Genomic DNA, 25,288 nt, shown 5'->3' with positions numbered 1-25,288 from the left:
CAGTGTGAAGAACAGGAAAGGAAACATCAAGAAGGGAAAGAAGAAAGCAGAAGGACAATGGTGTGAAAAAGAGGAAATAAAAATATGAAAGATCCAAACCAAGGAAAAATGGAATCTTATCCAGAATATCCTATTATAATACCTGAAAGTTAAGAATCAACTCTATTTAATCTGTATTAGTCCACATTGGCAAATAGCAGCACTTATTATATTTTTTAAAAATTTTATTTATTTATTTATTTATGGCTGTGTTGGGTCTTCGTTTCTGTGCGAGGGCTTTCTCTAGTTGTGGCAAGCGGGGGCCACTCTTCATCGCGGTGCGCGGGCCTCTCTCTATCTCGGCCTCTCCCGTTGCGGAACACAGGCTCCAGACGCGCAGGCCCAGTAGTTGTGGCTCACAGGCTTAGTTGCTCCGTGGCATGTGGGATCTTCCCAGACCAGGGCTTGAACCCGTGTCCCCTGCATTGGCAGACAGATTCTCAACCACTGCGCCACCAGGGAAGCCCCCAGCACTTATTTTGATAAGATAAAAACTCAAATTGCTTACTCAATTGCAAGAAACTGTCTCACATGGATTATCCCATTGGGAAGCTGACTTTTCCTAAATGAGTTGACAGATGTCTTGAAGAGCTTTTCTTTTTTTCCAGGGAAAGTGGGGTGGGAGAATCTTTCCTGCAGTTTGACAGCAGAAATGTGTGAAGAAGTTAGAGCAGTCAAGCCACTCAGTCCCTCCTGTTGCTTTTAGCTTAAACAGCTTCTCTGGCAGGAGCTGAGGTTTATATTTGCCTTCTACTCCTTCAAACTGAATTTTGGCAGCAGCCTGTCAAGGACAGGACCAAGGGGCTGTTTGTTTGTGCCAGCTGCATTTGCTTCCTCCAGAAGCTGCACCAGGGAGCGTGCAGCCACGGAGAGTGGAGACTAGGTGGTCCGGCCCCACTTGCTGGGTTTGCATGTGGGAGGTGGCCAGCTGGCTCTGAGCAGGTCTGCCCTCGGCCCCTCCTGCCAAGGGAACAGGAACAAGGATGGCTGGTGGGCTGGCCCACTTTTCTTCTCCCCAGGGGCCCTGCTGGGCTGCGTGGCAGCCACACATGGAGGCCCCCTCCAGGGCACAGAGCTGGTAGCAGCAGAGTCCCAACTGCTGGAAGTTGCCTTGGTCTAAAAGTTCCTGGGCACACCCCTCCGTTGGATGATCAGCTTCTTCCATGCAAAGATTATCCATGGTGGGGGTGAAAGCAGCCTACAATCCTGACCTGCTTTCTCCAGTCCATGAATATAGCTTCCAGTAATGAATGAACCTGAATGGCATCTTTGTCACAAGAAAAGGCCCGAGTCTACCAGATTCTTGGTTCCATGTTCCTTCTTGATTTTTCCTTTTTGTTAAATTAACATGGTTACTTTATGGTATGTGCTCAATTTCCTCAAAAGAATTTATAAGCTCAATTTCCTCAAAAGAATTTATAAGAATTTATAAGGCCTGGATTCTGTTGAGTGCCTTTACATCCCCAACAGGCTACAAAAGCAACAAGGGATCTTCCTTCTCAAAGAATGAAGATCACTGGAAATAGTAACTATGTGGGTAAATACATATAATTTTTTCTTACTGTTTAAAACTTTCAAAAAGATATCTGACTGTGTAACCCAAAATGATAACATATCCTTGCATTTAAAGCATAGATAAAAGTAAAATACGTCCCACCATAAAGGTTAGAGGGGAGAAATGTAACATAGTAAGGTTCTCCTACTTACGAAGTGGTATAATGTCATTTGAAATTAGACTTTAAAAGTTAAAAGTATATAAAAGTATGGGCTTCCCTGGTGGCGCAGTGGTTGAGGGTCTGCCTGCCGATGCAGGGGATGCGGGTTTATGCCCCGGTCCGGGAGGATCCCACATGCCACGGAGCGGCTGGGCCCGTGAGCCATGGCCGCTGAGCCTGCGCTTCCGGAGCCTGTGCTCCGCAACGGGAGAGGCCACAACAGTGAGAGGCGCACGTACTGCAAAAAAAAGTAAAAATAATAAAAATAAAAATAAATAAAAGTATATACTATAAACCCTAAAAGGAGCACTCAAATGACAAAACAAAGAGTTGTAGCTAATAAGTCAACAAAGGAGATAAAATGGAATCATGAAAAATATTCGGTTAATCCAAAAGAAGGCAGAAAAGGAGGGAAAAAAGAACAAAGATCAGAAAGGAGAAGTTGAAAGCGAGTACCAAGATGATGGACTTTAACCTAACCATATCAATAATCACATTAAATAATCACAGTAATTACTTTAGTGGAAAAGCAGCTTGTCCGATTAGTTAAGAAAGCAAGATCCAACTACATACTGCCTGCAAGAAACACACTTTAAAGATAAAGATACAAATAAATTAGAAATGAAAGGATAGAAAAGATCTTCTGTGCTAACATTAGTCAAAAGAAAACTGGAGTGACTATATATTAATATCAGTCAAATAGATTTCAGGACAAAGACAATTATCAGGGATAAAGAAGGTCATTTCATGATAAAGGGATCATTCATCAAGAGGACATAGCAATCTTAAATGGTTAAGCAACTAATAAGAGAGTTTTAAAATACATGAAGCAAAAACTCATAGAACTGCAAGGAGAAATAGACATAGCCACAATTATGAAATTTCAACACCTCTCTCTCTCAATAATTGATACAACAAGTAGACAGAAAATCAGCAAGGATATAGTAGAGTTGAACAGCACTGTCAACCAGTGTGACCCAGTTGACATTTGTGGAACACTCCACTCAGTAACAGCAGAATATACAATCTTTTCAAGTGCGTACATAACATTTACCAAGATAAACTATATTCTGGGCCAGAAAACAAGTCTCCATAAATTTAAAAGGATTCAGGTGATACAAATTATGTTCTCTGACCACAGTGGAATTAAATTTAGAAACCAATAATAGAATAGTGTCTTAAAATTTCCAGATGTTTGGGAACTATGTAACTCAGGAATAACAGATGGGTCAAAGAAGAAATCAAAAGGAAAATTAGAAAGTATGGGGCTTCCCTGGTGGCGCAGTGGTTGGGAGTCCGCCTGCCGATGCAGGGGACACGGGTTCATGCCCCGGTCCGTGAGGATCCCGCATGCCGCGGAGCGGCTGGGCCCGTGAGCCATGGCCGCTGGGCCTGCGCGTCTGGAGCCTGTGCTCCGCAACGGGAGAGGCCACAACAGTGAGAGGCCCGCGTACCGCAAAAAAAAAAAAAGAAAGTATGAATGATAATGGAAATAGACTATGTCAGAATTTGTGGGATGTCACTAAAGCAGCATGTAAGGGGAAATTTTGTAGCATTAAATGCCTATATTGGAAAAGAAGAATGGTCTCAAATTAATGACGTCAGCGTCTGCTTTAAAAACTAGAAAGAGTAAGTTAATCCAAAATAAACAGAAGAAAGGAAATTTTTAAAAAGATCAAAGCAGAGATCAGTGAAATAGAGAATAGAAAACGAATTGAGAAAAATCAATGAACCCAAAAGCTGGTTCTTTGAGGTGGTCAATTAAATTGATGTCTTAGCAGCCTGATAAAGAAAAAAAAGAGAGAAGACACAAATTATCAATATCAAGAATGAGAGAGGTGATATAACCACAGATTCTATTACTGTTGAGAATAATAAAATAATATTCTGAACAACTTTATTCCTATAATTCAACAACTTAGATGAAATGACAAATTCCTTAAAAGATACAAACTCCCAAAACTTACTCAAGAAGAAATGATTCATTTAAATAGCCCTATATCTAGTAAAGAAATTGAAATTATATTAAGAACCTTCCCACAAAGAAAACTCTGGGCCCAAATAGATTCCTTGGTGAATTCTACAAAAATTTAGGAAATAATACAAATTCTACACAACTCTTCCAAAAAGTTAAAGAGGATGGAGTATATTCCAACTCATTGTGAAGAAGCCAGCATTACCCCGATACCAAAACCAGACAAAGACAACACAAAAAAGAAGATTACAGGCCAATATCTCTGATGAACAGAGATGCAAAAATCCTCAACAAAATATTAGCAAACCAAATTCAGCAATATGTCAAAAAGATCATACAACCGTGATCAAGTGGAATTTATTCCAGGGATTTGAGGACGGTTCAACATCCACAAATCAGTCAACGTGATACACACCACATTAATAAAATGAAGGATAAAAACCATATGTTCATCTCAGTAGATACAGAAAAAGCATTTGGTAACATTCAACACCCATTTATGATAAAAGCTCTCAATAAAGTGGGTGTAGAAGGGACGTATCTCAACATAATAAAGGTCATATGTGACAAACACACAACTAATATCATACTCAGTAATGAAAAGTTAAAAGCTATCTCTAAAATCGGGAACTAGACAAGGATACCCCTTCTCGCCACTCTTATTCAACATAGTATTGAAATCCTAGATAGAGCAATTAGGCAAGAAAAAGAAATTAAAGGCATCCAAAATGGAAAGGAAGAAGTAAAATGGTCACTATTTGTAAATGACATGATTTTATATACAGAAAACCCTAAAGACTCCACCAAAAACCTATTAGAAATAATAGAATCCAGTTGGAAATGGATTTGTTATCATGGTTTGCTAAGCATTGCAGTATCCACAACATCCGGATAAAAGGGTAGGGAATCAGGAAGAGGGAGAGCACTGAAGGGGAATCGCTCCCTGGACCCAGAAGAGCTAGAGGCTGAGAACCTATTGAGGGACCACCACCTTCCTCCCATGATAGTGTGGCCTTGGTGTTGCTGGGGGTTGAGAACCAGGAAAGCCTGATGTTTATAAATATCTGCAGAAACAGACAGGAAATCTTCTGGAATGGTGATGAAACCTCAAGCAGGAAAGGCCTGGGATGTAAAAGAATTGAGTTTTTCTGGCCCAGAAGGCATCACCAGTTGTGCATTCATGGGACCCCAGGGGACCAAAGGAAGCTGTTGGCAGAGCTGCTGTCTGTGTTCTTGGGCTCCTGCTGCATGGACACCTCATGAATGTATTCAGAGCTAATTAAATCAGGAATTTAAGGCAACCGTGTATGTGTGTTAAGGGCTCCTTTCTCATTCCTCCATCCCCGATCTGTTGCCCACCAAAATGCAGCCTCCTCCTACTCATTTATACTAAAATGATCAAATGGCAGTCCCTGCCTTGAAGAGATCTCAAGCCTATTAGTCAGTTGAAAGTTTCTCTGCAAGTCATTCACTCATTAATTAAGCAAATACTTATTGGGTGCCTACCATGTGTGTTTATTACTTCCTAGCCTACTAGTGTAGGCTAGTCCCTGGGAAAACAGCAATGAACAAAATGGGCAAAATTTCCTTCCCTCCTAGAGCTTACATTCTACTGGGCTGGGGAGGTCATAAACAAACAAATCAATATATTTATTTTCCAGTGATGTAGGGAAAGAAAGAAGCAAAGTAAGAAGTAGAAAAAGTGACGGGAGAGGCTTCCCTGGCGGTCCAGTGATTAAGACTCCATACTTCCACTGTAAGGGGGCGCAGGTTCGATCCCTGGTTGGGGAACTAAGATCCCACATGCCGTGGGGCACGGCCAAAAAAAAAAAAAAGTGATGGGAATAAGGTGTATTTTATTTCAGTGGTCAGGGAATGCTTCGCTGATAAGATGACATGTGAACAGAGAAATGAAGAAGTGAGGGGCCTAACAAGGCAGTTAACTGGGGGAAGAGCCCTGCAGGCAGAGGAAACAAGTACAAAGGCCCTGAGACCATCATGCTTGGCTGTGGTACCCAGTGAGCCAGGAGGAGAGATGAGAAGCAAGGCTGGAGGAGTGTCAGGGTCATGGTGGGGCTTTGGCTTTTACCAAAGTGAGTAAGATGGGAATCCCTGGAGGGTTTTGAGCAGAGAGCGCCATGATCCGATTTTCACTTTCGAAGGATCCCTTTGGTTGCTATGTTAGAATAGACTGAGGTGGCCAAGGGTAGAGACAGGGAGAATAGTTAGGGGTATATTACAGACTCAGACCACGGTGGGAGTAGAGATTACCAGTGGCCGCATTCTAGATATACTTTGAAGATGGAGACTACAGAATTTACTTACAGACAGTATAGATATGAGAAAAAGAAAGGAATCAAGGATAACGCCAAGGTTTTTGGCAAGAGCGACTGGGGAGATGGGGTTGCCATTACAGAAATGAAGACTTTGGGAAGAGCAGGCTTGGGGGAAATCAAGATTTGTATTTCAGTCAAGGTTAAGATGTTCTAAAAACATCCAAACGATGATGTCAAGTAGGCGGTTGAATAAATGATGCCATTTGTGTTGTGAAAAATGGAAATGGTGGTGGGATCCTTTATTGATTATATTATACATTATATTGTGGTTTTAATTAACTCACTTTCCCTGAATAGCAAAAAATGTCTGAGGCATAACAGACAGTAAATCTAAAAATGACCCAGGATCAGCTGTGGTCTGTGGTGTGGTGTGCAGGATGATAGTATGTGTGCCACATTCAGGTCAAAGTGAGGGTGGTGCACACCTTCTGCCATCTACGATGGGAGTGAATGACTGGAGTCTGTGCCCACCCATCTCCCACCCCCCACCCCCACAGTGCCAGGAGGTATGTCAGACCCTCTGTACAACAGTGACAGGCTTGGAAGATACATTTAGTATGTATTAGCAGTTCTTACCCTTTTTATCTTGATTTGTATGGTGGAGTAAGCTCACTTGACACTTCTGTAATGGAGTGCTTGAGTGTAAGATTAGCGCCCCAGAGATCCTCAGGATGAGAGAGATGCAGACTCCCTAGTTTGGCAGGCTGTTAGCAAGGCAGTTGTGTAGGGAGGGGCAGGGGGCAGAAGGAGGCTGTAGTCTGAATGATTTGTGAGCTGGGAAAGGAGAAAGTCCAGGTTTCTTTGTAGCATCACTGGTTCTACAGGAAACTTCAGTCGGCTCTCCTCTGAAATTAAATTTCTCTCTTCTGAGCAATAGTGTTTCTTCTAAGACAGCAGTTATTGATCCATCAGACCTAATATTGGGATTTAAAGGTGCTCATAAGCCTTAAAATGAAATGGCAGCCAATAAACTTTCTCAAATTGACTCCTTTTCTTGTAATTTTTAAAACAGATTTCAGTGAATTCAGCCTTTTGGTGAAATTACGGAGATAAATGGCTTATACATAAAAATGGCTGCCTGTCAACTGAAAATCAAACGGGCATGTATCCCATATGATTTATGCTGGGTGAAAAGCACTCGACATCCACATGAGCTGTTGTGTGGTTTGTGTTCTTTTATCATTTCTGCAAACAGATACGTTTTCTAAGTCTTCTTGAAATGGGTGCTGTGTTCTCCATGAATAATAACAACACCTGCCATTTATCTAGTGTTTGTGTGCCAGGCATCGTGCTGAGCACTACACAGCCTCAGCTCACTTGTTCCCACTTTGAGGTTTGGTGTGACGACGTTTTTCTTTCCTTTATGTCTCAACATCATTTTCTCATTTACAAAAACTCTGTCACAACTCTTTTGTGATTCTGGCCTCTCTGAAATCGTTTGTGTCTAACAGGGATTACTAGCTCCATTTTACAGATGCATACACTAAACCTCAGGGAAGCTGAGTTCTTTGCTCCAGTTCACACAGCCTGTAGAAGGCAAAGGAGACTCACACCTGGACCCCAGCCTGTGCTCCTTCTGCTGCATCACACAAGACCGAGGCCCATTCCTCACAGGGAAGGAAGCAGACATTTTTACATTTGAATCCTTTGTGCATGAAGGTTCTTGGGCCAGGCATAGCGAGCAGGGTTGGCTAGATAAATGGACACAACCCAGACACTGCTTGAGTTGCCTTTCACTCCCGCTGCTGAAGGTAACATATGCTTGTCCAGGAGCAGATAAATCGCCCTCAGTAAAATTGGTTACAGAGATGAGTTTGATTTCTAAGTGGTATTGCCCTTGAAAGGATTTAAGGAAAAAGAGAATAATGACTGGAAGATAAAGACAATTATCAATTCTCTCCCTTCATTAAGATGGTATCACAGGCAGAATGATGATAAGAAAAGCGAAGCAGCTCAGCTTAGGAGCAATGAGACATAGACTAGAACATAACTCCCTCCCGATTGTAAGCCTCCTTCTCCACATCTTTTTGGGGGACAAAATCAATAGTGCCCCCACCCAGCCAGCCACCTGCAACCCTGAATCTGCCCAGGTAATGAATGGTATCAGTTTAGCATTCTGTAGACTTTTCCTTTGTTTATGCAACATATGGAGACATAGCAAGAGGTTTGGGGTTTTTTGGTTTGGGGTTTTTTTCCCCCACAAAAATGTGGTCATACTATATGTATTTTATTCTACAGGTAGGTTTTTTTTGCTTATATTATGGTCACTTTTCTAAGACATTTCTAATAGCTGTATAATGTTACACAGGAATCTCATAAATTCAACCATTGCTCTGTTGACAGGCATACAGGTTGTTTCCATTCTGGAAACACTGGCAAAAACATCCTTGAACATGTTTCTTTACATTTTAGTTTCTTCTTTTCTCCTCTTGTCATGAATCATGAAGAATCTTGATATTAAAACCCATTTCCTCCTAACCTTGTTGGCCTGGCATCTGGCATCTAACGGGAGGTGTGATCCTTATGGTGGTTATTTCATGCTGATAATTCCGGGCCTCTTGACCTCACCTACCATATTGATTAACCAGAGTTCCTCCTTCCTGCTGTCAGCCTGTGTTTAAAGTTTGAGCACAGGGAACACTTTGCATGTTACGTCTGCAGAAGGACCAGTTTTATCACGTGGGACAGCCATGTGAAGAAACTGTTGGATTTTGCTGTGTGCTTTAAAAATTTTTGCTGTTGTTGTTGTGGTTTTTACACCATTCTCAACACTAGATATGATCTGAGCAAAGGGCTTTCCAAAATGTGAGTTCAAAGGGAGAGGCAAAGACTGCACAAACCAAGATCCTTTAAATACTGCTCGTACTGGAAGTCTCTGGTACAGGTTAGGGGGCACAAAACGGGATGAACTGGTGGTGCAGAGGTGCATAATTAATACTAATACACTTTGTTATTCTCTTAACTGCCTGTTGAGAGGAGGGAAGAGCAGGTGGGTGCAGCAAAGGCTCCCCTAAATGGAAAAGGACCTTCAAAAAGATGTCAGCCTCAGCACATGTTGTCACACTAATTTTCCGGCTCCTCTGGTTCCAGCCAGACTGTGTTAAAGAGAAACCCACGCCTGGCTCATCCCCCACAGAGCGGGAAAGAAGGGCTGGGGAGCCGAGCCTCAGCTGTAGAGAAAAGGCTTGCTGTCGGGTATGTCAGGAGAGGGCCCAAACCTGCATCTGGAGGGATGATGAGGGTGAAGGGCAGGAGTTTTTCACACTCTGCCCACTAAGATCCAGTTTCTTCCTTTTGTTCCAGAGTCTGGAGCTATTTATAATTTCCACTAAGCTTCTTGGGGGCTCCAGAGCCCATAAGACATAGTCTTCCTGAGAATGTTGTATTATAAGGAACTGTCCTTTATGTAAAATACAGAGGGGAGAATTTCAGAATTTTGAACTTAAACCATTTGCTGGAAAATGACCTACACCGTGGCCTCGGGGAGGTGGAAACTGACATGTCTGAGCCAGGTGCTATACCAGGTACATTCACATATGGTATGTCATTTATTCCTTGGGACAGCCTTAATAGGAAAGAGTTATATCCCCGTTTTACCCACATGGAACCTGAGGCTTAGGGAGGCTGTGACCTTCCCCAAGTGACACACTTCTAAGTGACAAAGGTGAGATTTGAATCCGGATCTGAGGGTCTCTTCAGCTCATGTCCCTTCCCTTACCACAGTTTCCACCTTGGAAAGTACCCTTACTGAAGCCCCTTGCCCTTTCCTGGGATGGCCATCCCTGATTCCAAGAGGATTGAAATCAGGAACATTCTCTTTGCTATGAGTTCTCCTCCACATTTACCTGTCTGCAAGGCTGGAGCTAGCTACTTCTCCCTCCTTGTGGCTGTTTTAATTGTCCATTCTCACCTAGTTCTCCTGTCATCCTCCTGGTGTTACCATCCCCACTTCACAGATGAGGAAACTGAGTCTCAGCAAAGGATGGAAAGCTGCCCCAGGTCTCACAGCTGCAGAGTAGCACAGTTGGGATTTGAACCCAGGCCCAGAGCACTCTTGCTCCCTTAGGCACATACAATATTGGGTGTGTTCATGGACTTGCACTTCTTTTAAAAAAATATTTATTTATTTTGGCTGCGCTGGGTCTTAGTTGCGGCATGTGGGCTCCTTAGTTGCAGCATGCAGGCTCCTTAGTTGAGGCATGCAGACTCTTAGTTGCAGCATGCGGGCTATTTAGTTGTGGCATGCAGACCCTTAGTTGCAGCATGCAAACTCTTAGTTGCAGTATGCCTGCGGGATCTAGCTCCCCCGACCAGGGATCGAACCCGGGGCCCCCTGCATTGGAGCAGGGAGTCTTATCCACTAGACCACAAGGGAAGTCCCTGGACTTGCATTTCAATTTGGTCTGTGGATGGTGTCCCATGTTAGGGAATTAAATTTTTTTTTTTATGTTCCCTTCAAAATGACTGGATTGTTCTTTTTCAAGGTTGACTTGGAGAGAAAATTTTTGAAATGCTTCCCTTTGATATTGACTTCTTTTCCTTCTTATTCTAGTGCTCCAGCATTAAACCCTGAGGGTACATGTTAAGGGCCAGTATATTCGATTCATCTTTATGCCCAAGGGCTCAGAATCCTTTAGGGAATATTCAACTGGGGGCTGCTCAATCCCCAGTGAGTCCTCCTACTGCCTCCCACCCCCCACCTCAGCCCTCAGCCCAGGCCACTTTCTCCTAGTCAGTGAATGATCAAAGTTCTCTTCCTGCAGCATGAGAGAGGCTGCCCCCTTCAGGTCAGAGGGAGCACCTGGGAAGTTTCTGCCTCAGTCCTTCAAAAGCCATCCTTAGTTCCAAAACAGATTCATGTGACTGATGGGGCTTAGAGATGATCCAGTTATATCAGCAAAATCCTTAATAGTTACAAGTGACAGAAACCTAACTCAAACTGACTGAAGAAAAGACAATGTATTGACTCACATAACTGAAAAGGCCAGGAGTAGGTGATGGCTTCTGCCAGAGCTGGATCCAGGTCCCTAAGTGATGCCAGCAGGAACCTCTCTCTCCAACTCTTGGCTCTGTTTTCTGTTCTGCTAACTTCATTTTAAGATAGGAAACAGTCTGTATGGTGGCCCCAGGCAGATCAGACTTCTATCCTCCCACGTTCATTTTCAGCAAAAAAGAGCTTCCCTCTCTCCCAGCTGTCTCAGCCAAGATTTACTCTGATTTACAGGTGCCCATCCCTGAACCAACCACAGGGGCTGTGGATCTGCGATGCTCTGGCTGAGCCAGGCTCTCTTGCCCACCCTCAATGCAAGGCAAGGACCTCCGCCAAACCCTGTGAAATTGAGGGCTGGGAGATTCCCCAAGGAGAATCAGGATGCTTTTACCAAAAGAAGGAGAAGGAATACAGAGCAGGCACGCCAGACTTGCCCTTTGTCCAGCTCCCTTATCGACATAAGGGGAACCTGGGGTCTGGCAAGAAGATGGGACTTGGAATGTTGCATGGCAGAGCAGAAACCAGAAGCCAGGATTTCAGGCTCCTACCTAGTTCCCTCAGTTTTTGTTTTTTTTATCTATTCATTCTTCTTTTTGCTTGTATAATTAATAGCACATTACCTCTATAAAAATATTTATGTATACAGGACAGGTGGGTTTCATCCAGGCTCCAGCTCTTACCAGCTGTTTGACCTAATGCAAGTTATTTGACCTCTCTGCCTTGTTTGCGCCTCATTGTAATGGGAGTAAGATAGTCCCTACCTCATAAGAGCATTGTGACAATTAAATGACTTAATGCATAGAAAGTGCTTAGAAGGTGCTTATTATGCCCAACATAGTAGAAATCCTTAACAGATATATTCTGTTATAATCATTGTCATCTTCCAGCTTATTTTTTAACTGCTATCAGTACTCTGTAGTTCGAATTTTTCATCATTTATTTAATCTTTCCCCATTGATGAATATTCACTCTGTTTCTACTCTTTTCACCACTTCAAAGTGTGTCAGGAAGCACCCCTGACCGTGCCTCTTGGTCCTCACGCCGTGAACATCTAACTCAACTTTGTCCTGTTGAGGTTGGGACCTCATCAGACTGTGAACCAGATAACAAGGGAAGTGCTTGGGCAAGCGGTGGGATGTTTTGCACTCAGCTCATAGTCGTAAGGTTTGAAATACCACAGTTGCCTCTTCCTTTTTGGTGTCTCCTGGGGCCAGAAATACTGAGCCAGGGGGGCACCAAGGTTGATGTCATGTGATGGAAATGTCATGTGTCCCTGCTTTGACCTTCTGTGAGGGCATCGCTCTGCCCGTTCCTGCCCCCGCAAGGCCCCTTCTAAGTGTCTCTGGACCCCACTCTGTATCTGGGGACCCATGGAGACTGGGAGGCCATCAAGTCAGTGTGCCATGTGCCGTGTTGTAGAAACAAATATTTGTTCATAGAAGAGCTTGGAGGAAGACATACCCTAAATGTTTCACGGAGGCCAGCCTCCGGTGTCAAGATGTTGAAGCCATTAGCAGTTGTCTTTTAGCCTTTCTGTGTTTTCCAGCCTTTCATAGTGAGCAATTAACCACTTTTGTCATCAAGAAAAATATTATAAGCATTATTTTAAGTAAATACTCTCTAGATTTGAGGCTTGGATCCAAGTCACTTTCCACTAGGGGCTCCATTTCCTCATGTGGAGAATGGGGTTAGCACTCCCAGGTTTGTCTCCCTCCCAGGGGTTGGTGCAGCTTAGAAAAAAGGGAGAGTGTGCTTTAAACCATCAGGCACGATGAACTGGGGAAGGAGGAGGTTATTATTGTCTGGTCGTAGCCAAACCCAGCCTCTTTGCATTGGGAGCAGTGCCCCCGTTGCCCTGTCCCGGAGACCACACTCTGAAGGCATCGGGCAAAGGGATGCTTTGTGTTTATCACACATACAAGGACTGAGCATACTCTGCTGTCCAGTGTTGAGATCTTAAGACACAGCATGCAGACAGGTCTTAAAGGTGACAGCTAAGATGGGGGTGTCACTGGGGTGGGTGGTGGCCTTCTCTCTTCCTCCCTGCCACCCGCAGGCCTCCTCTGCTGCGATCTGAGGCCTAATAAGAGGAGGAGAAATGGGGCTTTTCACATGATCTCCCAACAGGGAGGTGCCTGGGGGCGAGTCTGTGGAGCCAAGTTTCCTGCTGGATACTGGAGAGATTCATTTGAGCACGGCACACAATTTTTTATTTGAACCAGTAGCCTAAGCTGGGACCAAACTAATGACTAGTGCCTGTGGCAAAAGTTGAAGTGCCATTTTGTGTTTATTTTGTAAATAAATGAGTGGATGGTTAGAGGAGGGAGAAAAAGAGTAGACCCTCCTCGCCTCCGCAGAAGCACATGATCAAGGCTGAGCCTTTTATTTAAGTTCTGAATAATTTTTAAATCCAGGATTGGGTTAATCTAAAAATGAATTTAGTCTGTTGTCGCATCGTCTGCTTCCCTTAGTACATGATGGTGTTTGTGTATCTAGCGGCAGGCTGTGGGCCCCAGCTCTGGGGTTCAAGAGAGCCAGGGCTCTCTGCGCCGTAATAACGCTGTTGTATTTCACCCCATGGACTCCAGGCAATTTATTACAGCTAACCCCCCCTCCAACCCTGCCGCAACGAGTAAGCCTCCTGCAAAATTGGATGGAAGGCAGGAACTCTTGTAGAAAACGAGATATTACCTGTCTTTCTTGGCCACAGAGGATGCAGCCAAATTAAGGGAAAGGGATTTTTGAGAAGAGGTGCTTTCGTTCATTTGTAAAGGTCGACATAATAAAGTTGGAAAAGGCTCCCCCAGAAGACTGGCTGAAATGATCAAAGGGGTTAGAGAGGTGGGGGAAGGGGCGGAGGAGGGCCCGGAGGTGGGGCCTGGATAAAAGCAGCCCAGCCAGATGCAGGAGCAAGAGGGGACATGAAAGAAGGGGAAAGAGAGAGACTGACCTGTCTGTCCATCAATACTGGACTGCCAGAATTAGGGGCACTCTGTCCGTGCAGCTGTAACTGGGCTCACAGCCAGACACCATGGGTTCATTCCTGCCCTATCCTACCCCCCAGCTTCCCTTGGTGCTGCTAGCAGAGGTAGAATTTAAAGCTAAGGAGTCCGTGGACCCTGACCTGTTTTTTTCCTCCCACCATTTCTTTCTGAAAATTGTCAAAGAAAACTTGAATGAATTGCACACAGAACACTCATCGAGATTCCCACCATCGAGATTCTGCAATTAACATTCCTCTAATGATTTTATCACATATATTATATATTTTTAAATATTTAATTTTATATATTATTTTTGGCTGTATTGGGTGTTCATTGCTGCACACGGTCTTTCTCTAGTTGCCGCGAGCAGGGGCTACTCTTAGTTGCATTGTGCAGGCTTCTCATTGTGGTGGCTTCTCTTGTTGCGGAGCAAAGGCTCTAGGTGCGTGGGCTCCAGTAGTTGTGGCACGTGGGCTCAGTAGTTGTGGCGCACGGGCTTAGTTGCTCTGCACATGTGGAATCTTCTCAGACCAGGGCTCGAACCTGTGTCCCTTGCATTGGCAGGCGGATTCTTAACCACTGCGTCACCAGGGAAGTCCCAAGGTGGGCAGTTTTGTTATTCCCTCTTGGCCTGCCTGGTCCTCAGCTCCCCTTTTCTGGGCCCTGGGAAAATCCCTAATATCTCTGTTGAAATATACCCCAAAGATGAAAAGAAATGAAGAACAAAAGGAATCTTAAATTTTCTGTAATCATATTGTTAGAAATAATATTAATATTGCTTTTCTGAAACTGTTATAGGAAAAAAGCAAGCAACTGTTAATGTTAAGAACCTAGATTTTTAGCAAAAGAGTTAGAATATGTAAAACCAGACAAAAACCTAACAAGAAGAGAAAACTACAGACCAATATCCCTTATGAATATAGCTGCAAAAATCCCCAGCAAAATGCTAGCAAACCAAATTCGGCAACATATAAGGAGGATTATACACCATGACCAAATAGGATTTATCCCAGGAATGCAAGGTTGGTTCAATATATGAAAATCAATCAATGTAATACATTATATTAATAGGATAAAGAACAAAAGCCATATGATTATATCAGTAGATGCAGAAAAAGCATTTGACAAGATCCAACACTTCTTCATGATAAAAACATTCAACAAACTGAGAATAGAAGGGAGTTCCCTCAACCTGATAAAGAGCATTGATGAAAAACGCACATTAACATTATATTTAATGGTGAAAGATTGAAAGCTTTCCCTTCTAAGGTCAGGAGCAAAACAAGGATGTCTGCTCTTGCCACTTCTATTCAACATTGTACTGGAGTTTCTAGACAGTTAGACAAGAAGAAGAAATAAACGGCATCTAGATTCAAAAGAAAGAAGTAAAACTATCTCTATTTGCAGATGACACTGTCTTGTGTATAGAAAATCCTAAGGAATCCACACCAAAAAAATGTCATTAGAGCTAATAAGTTCAGCAAGGTTGCAAGACACAGGCTCAATATAAAAAATCTATTATATCTCTGTACACCAGCAAGGAACAATATGAAAATGAAATACATATTTACTAGTCATTTCTCCAAAGAAGTTATACAAATAGCCTATAAGCACATGAAAATAAGCTCAACACCATTTTTCATTAGGAATATGCAAACCAAACTGTAATGAGATACCACTTCATACCCGCTAGAATGGCTATAATCAAAAAGATGGACAATAACAAGAGTTGGTGAGCATGTGAAGATATTGGAACCCTCATACATAGTTGGTAGGAATGTAAAATGGTGCTGTCACTTTGGAAACAGTTGGCAGTTCCTTAAAAAGTTAAACATGGGGGCTTCCCTGGTGGCGCAGTGGTTGAGAGTCCACCTGCCGATGCAGGGGACACGGGTTCGTGCCCCGGTCCGGGAAAATCCCACATGCCACGGAGCGGCTAGGCCCATGAGCCATGGCCTCTGAGCCTGCGCATCTGGAACCTTTGCTCCACAATGGGAGACCACAACAGTGAGAGGACTGTGTACCGTAAAAAAAAAAAAAAAAAGTTAAACATGGAGTTACTTTATGGCCTGCAATCCTACTCCTTGATATATACCAAAGAGAATTGAAAACATATGTCTACCCCAAAACTTGTACATGAATTTTCACAGCAGCATTATTCATAATAGCCAAAAGGTAGAAACAACCCAAATGTCCATCAGTTGATGAATGAATAAATAAAATGTGTTGTATTTGTACAGTGGAATATTATTCAGCCACGAAAAAGGATGAGGTACTGATGCATGCTACAACATGAATGAACCTTGAAAATATTATGCTTAAGTGAAAGAACCCAGACACAAAGGCTACATGTTATATGATTCCATTTGTATAAAATGTCTAGGATAGGAAAATCCATGGGAACAGAAAACAAATTAGTGATTTCCAGGGACTGGGGGCAGTGGATAATGGGTAATGACTGCTAATAGATATGAAGTTTCTTTTGGGGGGTGATGAAAATGTTCTGGAATTAGATAGTGGTGATGGTTGTACAACTTTGTGGATATATTAAAAATGACTGAGTTATACACTTTAAAAGGGTGAATTTTATGTTGAATTTTATGGTATGTGAATTGTATCTCAATAAAAAAGAGATACAATATAAAATTAAGGTTTAGTAAAACTGTAATTTTATGTTTATGAAATTGTATATATATTTGAAATTTTAGCATAAACTCATCTATTAAAATATATTTGTAGTGCTGACCACCGTAAAGGCATAGAAGCCATAACCAACATAATAGTAATGAATGCACTTAGTGCCCATATTGCAGCATCCAAATGGTTATGTTGATAATATTAAAGAGCCAGGGTTCCTTGGCAGAAGGGTTGATTCCAGGTTAGAGCAGGAAACATACAAGTTGAGCCTGGAGAATCTTTTGATACCTTTTGTCAGAAAACAAAGAAGCTGTCAGTACTCTGTGACCATGTGCAAAGGACTAGGAGCCAACTTGAGAAGACTGCCTTGGGCTAAAAATAGGCTTATTTGGGAACCAAGAAGAATAATACTAGCGTTGAATTGAAACATATTAATTATGTTAAAAATTATGAGTTCATAATGAAAACAAATAATTGACCATCTTTGGAGGATGCTAGGGAACCAGGTCCTTCTGAAAATCGGTAAATTAAGAATCAAGAACTTAGCCTATCTTTCCTATATTTCAGTGTAGCCAAATAGTTGACATGGTAAAGTTTTTCTCCATGGAAGTATTCCAGCTAGTAAAGAAAGAATGATAGAATTAGAAATCACCATTTTGCAAACCCCTGATGAAATAAAGGATTTAGATGCAAATCATCTTTGGCCACCAACACCACAAAAGGAAAGACAACTGGACATTATGTGTTTCCCAAGGAATGCTCACACCAGCACCTATAAAGAGGCTGCCAGAATATCTCATCGAATTAGGTCAAGCCTCTAGATCTAACTACCAGTTTACAGGAGGCAAAGTGGGGCAGACAGAGGAACATGTCGAGAGACACCACATCAATGCAGGAAGCAAAATGCAGACTGTGGGAAATACTATAGAACAAATGACCCAGTTTCTTAAACAAATGGTAAGGGGAAAAGAGACCTAGGAGATGCATCAGCTAAAAGCAGTAATGTGGGCCTTGTCTTGATGCAGATTTAAACAAACCAGACACAAAAACATCAGGGAAGTTTGAACACCAGCTAAATATTTGCTGATACTAAGTAACTATGTTAATTCTCTGGGGTATTACCATGATATTAAAGGCCCACAGGAACAGGGCCTTCTGCCCCCAAGCTTACCATGGGGCTGGTGGAAAGCAAAGGAGAAAATGTGCCCTCTGCCCACAGAGCCCAGGGAGGGAGAGAAGAGGGGCCAAGCCAGTGAAGCCCAGTTTATTCTTCCAGGTTTAAGGACACATGGTTTCTCCTCCATAGAGAGGAATGTGCAAGGGGTGGGGAGAGAGACAAGAGTGTTACTGAAGGGCTGTCTTCTACATGGAATCATGAGGATGGACAACCATGTTCATATCACAATTGAGGCATAAACAAGTTAGTGCATGTAAAGCACCAAACCCCGGTGCTGCTCCGTCACTGTTGGTGATTGTTGTTCTGTAACTGCTCGTGTACAAAGCTGGGTGGGGGGGTCATGTGTGTGTGTGTGTATCCCTGTGCACTCTGTGTGCAGGGATTAGAGGCAGGACTTTGGGATGCCAAGTAGAAGAAAGTTGTGAAATGACCGTGATGTCCCCAGCTTTCACTCATTGCCTGAAGCCTGGAGAGGAAGTAGGAATTGCAGTTAACTGAACCACGTGCATGAGTTCTCCGGGCAACATGAGAGCTGAACCTGTCTTCTCCCTGTCCCCCCGTGTCTCCCTCTAGCTGCAACAGCAAACGCTACCTGGAGACGCTCCCCAACACCAGCATCATCATCCCCTTCCACAACGAGGGCTGGTCCTCCCTTCTCCGCACCGTTCACAGCGTGCTGAACCGCTCGCCCCCGGAGCTGATCGCCGAGATTGTCCTGGTGGACGACTTCAGTGACCGAGGTAGGGCCCATTTCACCCAGCTTCCCACCCTCTATACTCCGTTCAGTGACTTGCTAAAGGGGTGGTAGGTTTTCTCATCTTCAGCAGCGCCAGCATGTGGGCCACCATGTACTGATACTTGAGGCCATGAGCCTGGCACTGAACACAAGTTATCTTACTTAGTCCTCACAACGACCCATGAAATAGGTTCTGTTTTTATCCCATTTGTATCAACGTAGAAGTGCATTAAACTGCAAATAATAGAGAACTTTAAATAATAGCTCAAACAAGTAAGGGGTTTATTCATTTATTCATTCATTTGATAATGAGATCCAGGATTGGTACAGCTGCTCGAGTCTATCATTGGAGAACCAGACTTCTTCTCTTTTCCCACTTCCTCATCCTCATGGTTACAAAATGGCTGCTGTACCTCTGGGAATTCTACCTTCCAGGCAGGAAGAAGGAGGAAGGGCAAAGAGAACAACGCCTCTTCCTTGGAAGACTGCCTTCTTATTCAGGAAAGTCTCCCCAGAGACTTTTGGCCAGAACTCTGACATTTGGGCGCCCATATCTGCAAGGGTGGCTGGGAACGTGAGTGTTCTGATTTTTGGCCTCTTTAGTAGAAATAGGAAAAGAAGTGGATTAGAGAAGGTATCAGGACAGCCCACCTACAGTGTCTGCCACACCACTTTACAGATGCAGAAACTGAGGCTCAGAGAGGTTAAGTGACTTGCCCTTGGTCACACAGCTCTTAGATGGTGATGTGGTGACCAAGTCACATCTGTCTGACCCCACGCACATGATCTTAACCACTAGACCACACTGCAGAGCCTCTTCGCTATGGGCCTTACTCATGGGTTTAAGAGACAGAGGTGGAGCCACAAATGAAATCCAAGAACAATTTGCCCTCCAGCCAATGGTCTCGAGCTTATTCTTTGTATCAGAGCTTTCACCACTTGCAGGAAAATCAAGAGAAGCCCTTTCCTCTCTCACTTTCTTGTAGAGGCACTAATAAGTAGTGAAGAGAGGGAATCTAAGTACACTCCAGAATAATCAAAGCTGAGCTGCTTGCTGCCCCGTTTTAGTACTACACCCCACTTACGCGGCGGGGTGTGTGTGTACACACACATACATACACACACGTTTTTTTTTTTTTTTTTTTTTTTGCGGTACGCGGGCCTCTCACTGCTGTGGCCTCTCCCATTGCGGAGCACAGGCTCTGGACGCACAGGCTCAGCGGCCATGGCTCACGGGCCCAGCCGCTCCGCGGCATGTGGGATCTTCCCAGACCAGGGCACGAACCCGTGTCCCCTGCATCGGCAGGCGGACTCTCAACCACTGCGCCACCAGGGAAGCCCTACATACACACACATTTTGAACTCAGTTCCTACTGTCTCTAATTCTCCCCGTAACTCTTTTTTTTTTTAATTATTTTATTTATTTATTTTTGGCTACATTGGGTCTTCGTTGCTGCACGCAGGCTTTCTCTAGTTGCAGTGAGTGGGGGCTACTCTTCGTTGCAGTGTGCGGGCTTCTCATTGCAGTGGCTTCTCTTGTTATGGAGCATGGGCTCTGGGTGCCCAGGCTTCAGTAACTGGCTCACAGGCTGTAGAGCGTAGGCTCAGTAGTTGTGGCGCACGGGCTTAGTTGCTCCGCGGCATGTGGGACCTTCCTGGAACAGGGCTCGAACCCGTGTCCCCTGCATTGGCAGGCGGATTCTTAACCACTGCGCCACCAGGGAAGCCCTCTCCCCTAACTCTTGACATACACTCATTGTCATGGGACCCTTTACTTTTCCTTCTTTGCTCTTATCACATCAGAATTAAAATATAAATAAATGTAACATGTGAGCATTGTGTGTGTAAACATTGGCCTGTCGTATGTTTCCTCTACCAGATTCCACATTCTGAGAGCTGGGACTACCCCATCAGTCTTGTTCACTACATATCCTCAACTCCTTAGGCATATAGTAGGTGCTTAATACATGTTTGACAACTAAAGGATCAGAGCTCGTTTCCTCTGTTCCCTTAGTACTTCCGCCATGGTTACAATAGCATCCATTATATGAGATTTATTTGTGTCCCTGAAGTGAGGTCTGTGAAGTCACCTGTGGGTGTGTCTCCTTGTGTCTGTATCACCATTCTTTAGCAATAATTACCTCTTTGATCCTGGCCCTGTCACTTATTAGCTCTGTGACCTTGACGCAGTCACTTAATCTCTCTGTGCTTCAGTTCCCTCATCTGTAAAAGGGAATCTACCTCTTAATATGACTATTAAGTGGGTTAATACATGTCAAATAGTTAGGACAGTACAACGCACAAAGTGAACATTAGAAATAAACATTTAAGCTTGGTATTATCATTATTACTATTAACATTATTTACAGCTAGTTTGTTGGAGGGGGTGTCAGGGATAAATGTACAGACATGGAGGTATGGTCTCCCCCTTTCCGTGGGTGAAAGGGCTTTGCAAATTGTAAAGCACTAAAAAAATGTGCTATTGTCCCACCTTCCGCCTAAACTGTCTCCCCATCCATTCATCATTCCGGGGACCATTTTTGTGTGCCAGGCCCATACATTATCTCATTTATTCATGACGACAGCCTCTGAGGGAGGCCCTGGGGTCTCTGCGTCTCCGACAAGGAGTTGGGGTCAGGTGACTGGCCCAGACTCACACAGCCAGTCAGCAGAATACCCAGACCCGTGGACTCAGAGCCCCAGACCCGTGCTCTACCGTTGCCTTTCCTGCCTTTCGTCCTTTACCCCTCCTCCTCTCCCAACCTCATCCTTCCCCCAGTTTGGGCCCACTACCCCCAGGCCACGGGCTCTCAGCCAGGTGGTGAAAATGAATATAAATGAGCACATTGCTCAAGTCATTAACTGACGTCCGTTTACTGTGCTGCGCAGACACAGCCCCTGCTGCTCGGGGTGAGCGCCCGAGCCTTCCCTCAGGTTCTTGAGAGCCACAGCCGTGCGGATTGCCCTCTGCACTTTGCTCTCCTTCTTCGTGTACCAGCCGCCGCAGGGCCTTCTGTTCTGGAGCACGCCAGGCTCCATCCTGCCTTGGGGTCTTCTCGTGTTCTTCCCTCGGCCAGGACATCCTGGAAGCGCCGGGCTCCTCTTCATCTTCACTTCGGTCCCCCGCCCCTGCCGCTGTGCTCCCTTCTCCACGTAGGGTCACAGGGCTGTTTGCTGACCTGTTCATTATCAGGCTTCCTCATTAGACCATTTGTGGTTAATAAATGTTTGTGAATTAGTGAATGAATGAATGAGGGGGGCAGAGAAGAAGGGAAAATATATGGCAGCTACAGCTGTATCCACACACGGGGAAAACCATCACTCGCAACAGGGTCGTCTTCAGTCAGCGAGATAGATGTGGCTGTGGAAGACACAGAGGTTCCTTTGGTGACCGGCGCTGGCCCACGTCTTTGGGTTTCAGGTTCAGGTCCCTGTCGCCTGTTTTCTGAAACATGGGGCAGACCCATAACACTTGGCAGGATCCATCTCTGAGCATCACAAGGCATTAGTCCTCCAGAGGGAGAGTGAACCCGGCATCATCCAGATTAGAAACAGCAGCTCTCCTTGCTGGGTTAGAAAAGAGTTTCAAGGTCATCCAAGGCTACTGGCTTTGAACATGTGCCTCTGAGCAGTAGGGGGCCCAGGAATGCGTCAGGGAGCACTGTGAGGGCTGTGAAGAACCTCACAGGTGCAGGTGGGGTTCACATACCTCTCCTGGCATGGTCTATATTTGGTTTCTGGAAAATTGTTCACTAAGAGGAACTCCACTGCTTAAAAATGTGTGAAAATTGCAGATGTAACAGCCTACTCATTGTACAGATGGGAAACCTGAGTCCTGGAGCAGTGGACAAGCTTAACTAAGAGCGCATGGCCAGCTGGTTGCAGAGAAAAGACAAGAATCCCCTCTCTGCGCTCCCAGTACAGCCTGTCCCCTCGTCTTAGCTGTTAATGTGAAACATCTGCAGAAGCACATTACTGTTTTCTACCCCCCAGGGTGCTTCTCAATACATCATTTTCCATTGTACTAAAGAGCAAACTTCTTGCTAAAGAGAGCTCATTATCAAACACAACCAATCCTGGACCATAATGGTTTATGCTCCAATATCCCAATTTCCTCAGTGTTGTACTCAGTGATGAAAATAACGTGATTCCCCCTCCCCCAATAAAAAAAGACTGTAACAGTCTTGAGAAAGAAAAGGTAAATTATATAAGAATGACATTCACCAACTAACATCTGTTTCTCCAGAGAGCAAAAACATTAACCCAATGCAGTACCATCCCCAAACCCTAATAAGATAGAGAAGAGAATGAATACTGTCCCATTTCACGGACAGGAATGAGAACTGAGGCCCCTGACTGTTGCCCTTTTTTCTCAGTGAATCGGGCATGGAATGCAGAGGAGAACTCTTACCTCTTGCCCCTCAGTCCTGCCTGCACATTAGCTGTCAGATTTTGCAACCTGAGTTCTTCAGAAAAGCAATCATTCTTCTTGTTTCAAGAAGAAATTCTCAAGGCAGCTTTGGAAGAAAAACTTAGCAGTGATTGTTTTAAAAATGAGATTTGAGAGAAACAACTTCAGAATTCTAGAGAGGCCTGTCTCAAGTACGGCAAATATGGGCCACCGTGAAAGACGGATTCCTCTGGGCCACGTGAGCAGAGGCAGTTCTCAGAGTTGAAATTCATAGATGCTAACTACAGGCTTGATTGGCGCTGCCTGGAAGAAGGCATTTTCCTCTGAAATGAGCCTCTTCTAGGATCCTCAGGGCAACTAATTTTAATTTGGCTGAGGGTCGAGACCTCGGGTAGGAGACAAAATTGGAGCAGATGAATTCTTAAAATAAGATCCAGAGCTTTGTGCAGGCAGCACTGGGGACTAGAGTGAAGGCAAACGTTGGCCCCGGAATAATCCTGGCCCTGCTTGCAAACAGAGCACTGCGGAGTTTTCCAGGGGCCTCCAAAAGCTCTTCAAATGTGGGGGCTTGGCTTGAGGATGAGGAGGACATAGAGGTGTTTTTGCACTAGTGGGAGAAAGGTGAGCGTGTAGGGTGGCAGACCTGCCTCCAGATTACACTGCCCAGATAGGAGATCTTTATTAGGAAAATCAAGAGGGGTCTTTGTTCATTCGTTTCTTTCTATTCTCCTTCCCCTCCCCATTTCCAAACAATATTGGTTTTCCAAAAATAATAGGATATGTAGACCTGGATGGGATTATTGTCTTTGGATGAACTGTGGGCCACCTGGGATGATGAGGTGCAGAAACGAAAGGCTATGATATGATCTCACTGACATCATTTCCCCCAACGCAGCTCCCCATCAGCAAACAAACAAAAACATACACATGGAAGGGTTCCCTGAAAGGAGGTTCTTAAGCAAGCAAGCGTTTGTGGAGCTATCAACAGATTGTTGGCAGTGATTGGTGCTGGAGGGAGTATGGACATTGCAGGGCCCATTAGTACACATGGTAGAGGCTCTTACCTTTGAGACCAAGGTCCCAGGTCTTCCTTCTATGATGGGCTTATTAACTCTGACCTGCGCTGTCACACCATGCCAGTCCTGGAGACACGTCAAGGAGATCCGTTTGCCCTGACCTGATTTGCATTGCAACATACCACTCTTGACACGAGCCCATCAGCATCTATTCCACGTTTCTTGTCATCTCTCTCGAAGCCTTAGTTTGCTTCCAGGACCACCACAACTGTTGGGATGGCCATTCCCCACTTTCACTGTATTGTTTGGGTTCTCGTCACCTTGAGTTTTGTGCTGCTGATTTTGTTTTTCTCTACATTTGTCCTGATTTCATTCATATTCATGAAATGACTCTGTGCCCGTCGCTGCAGCAGGTGCTGGGGCTACAACGGGAATAAAATAGACTTCTCTTCTAAGGCTCACATCCAGCAGGGCAGACATACAAGGTAAGGGGCAATCATAAGACCATGGAGTATGTGCCCCTTGGTGGAGGTCCAGGTGCTGTCGAGCACGGAGAAGATCAGGGAAGACTTCCCAGAAAAAATTGCAGCTGAACTCGATCCTAAGGATAAGCAGATACTTCTCCTTGGGGTAGGGAAGGGAGAAGAATGTTCCAGGCAGAGGGAACGTCATGAGCACAGGCTAGGAGTCAAGACAGAAATGTGGAAAGCGCAGAAAGAGCCATCCATCACCTCATCACCTGGAGGCAATTACTGTTAACATTTAGGGTTCTCCCCTTTCCCAATGTGTGTTTTTTTTTTTAATAGGCCTTATTTTTTAGAGCAGTTTCAGGTTCACAGCAAAATTAAGCTGAAAGCACAGAGAGTTCCCATCCACCCCTCCACCTCCTGCACATATCCCCCCACACCTACTCCCTCATCAGTGTCCTGCACCTGCATCAGAGGGGTACATTTGTTACAATGGATGAACCTACAGCAACCCATCATTATCGCCCAAAATCCATAGTTTATATTAAGGTGCACTCTTGGTGTTATATATTCTATGGGTTTGGACAAATGTATAATGACATGTGTCTACCATTATAGCATCATATGGAGTAGTTTACTGCCCTAAGAATCCTCTGTGCTCTGCCTATTCATCTCTCCCTCCCTCCTAACCCCTGGCACCCACTAACCTTTTTACTGTCTCAGTAGTTTTGCCTTTTCTAGAATGTCTAATAAAATTGGAATCAGACAGCATGCAGTCTTTTCAGATCAGCTTCCTTCACTTAGT

The 25,288-nt window shown here is 44.3% G+C and overlaps 1 protein-coding gene across 6 annotated transcripts in view; it reads left to right on the top strand.

The window, feature by feature from the left end:
- GALNT10 (polypeptide N-acetylgalactosaminyltransferase 10) overlaps nt 1-25,288 on the top strand; it is a 227,358-nt gene that overhangs the window by 119,252 nt on the left and 82,818 nt on the right. For all 6 annotated transcript variants that reach the window (XR_004349224.1, XM_032626928.1, XM_032626929.1 and 3 more), the window contains one exon: nt 18,427-18,593. Coding sequence is in view for 5 of the 6 variants with exons in the window: in XM_032626928.1 (XP_032482819.1) it covers nt 18,427-18,593 (167 nt within the window). In the remaining variant the exon portion in view is untranslated. The remainder of the gene's footprint in view (nt 1-18,426; nt 18,594-25,288) is intronic.

Source organism: Phocoena sinus, chromosome 3 (genome assembly GCF_008692025.1).
Source record: "Phocoena sinus isolate mPhoSin1 chromosome 3, mPhoSin1.pri, whole genome shotgun sequence".
Classification (NCBI taxonomy): Eukaryota; Metazoa; Chordata; class Mammalia; order Artiodactyla; family Phocoenidae; genus Phocoena; species Phocoena sinus.
This window is presented reverse-complemented; position numbering and strand designations above follow the sequence as displayed.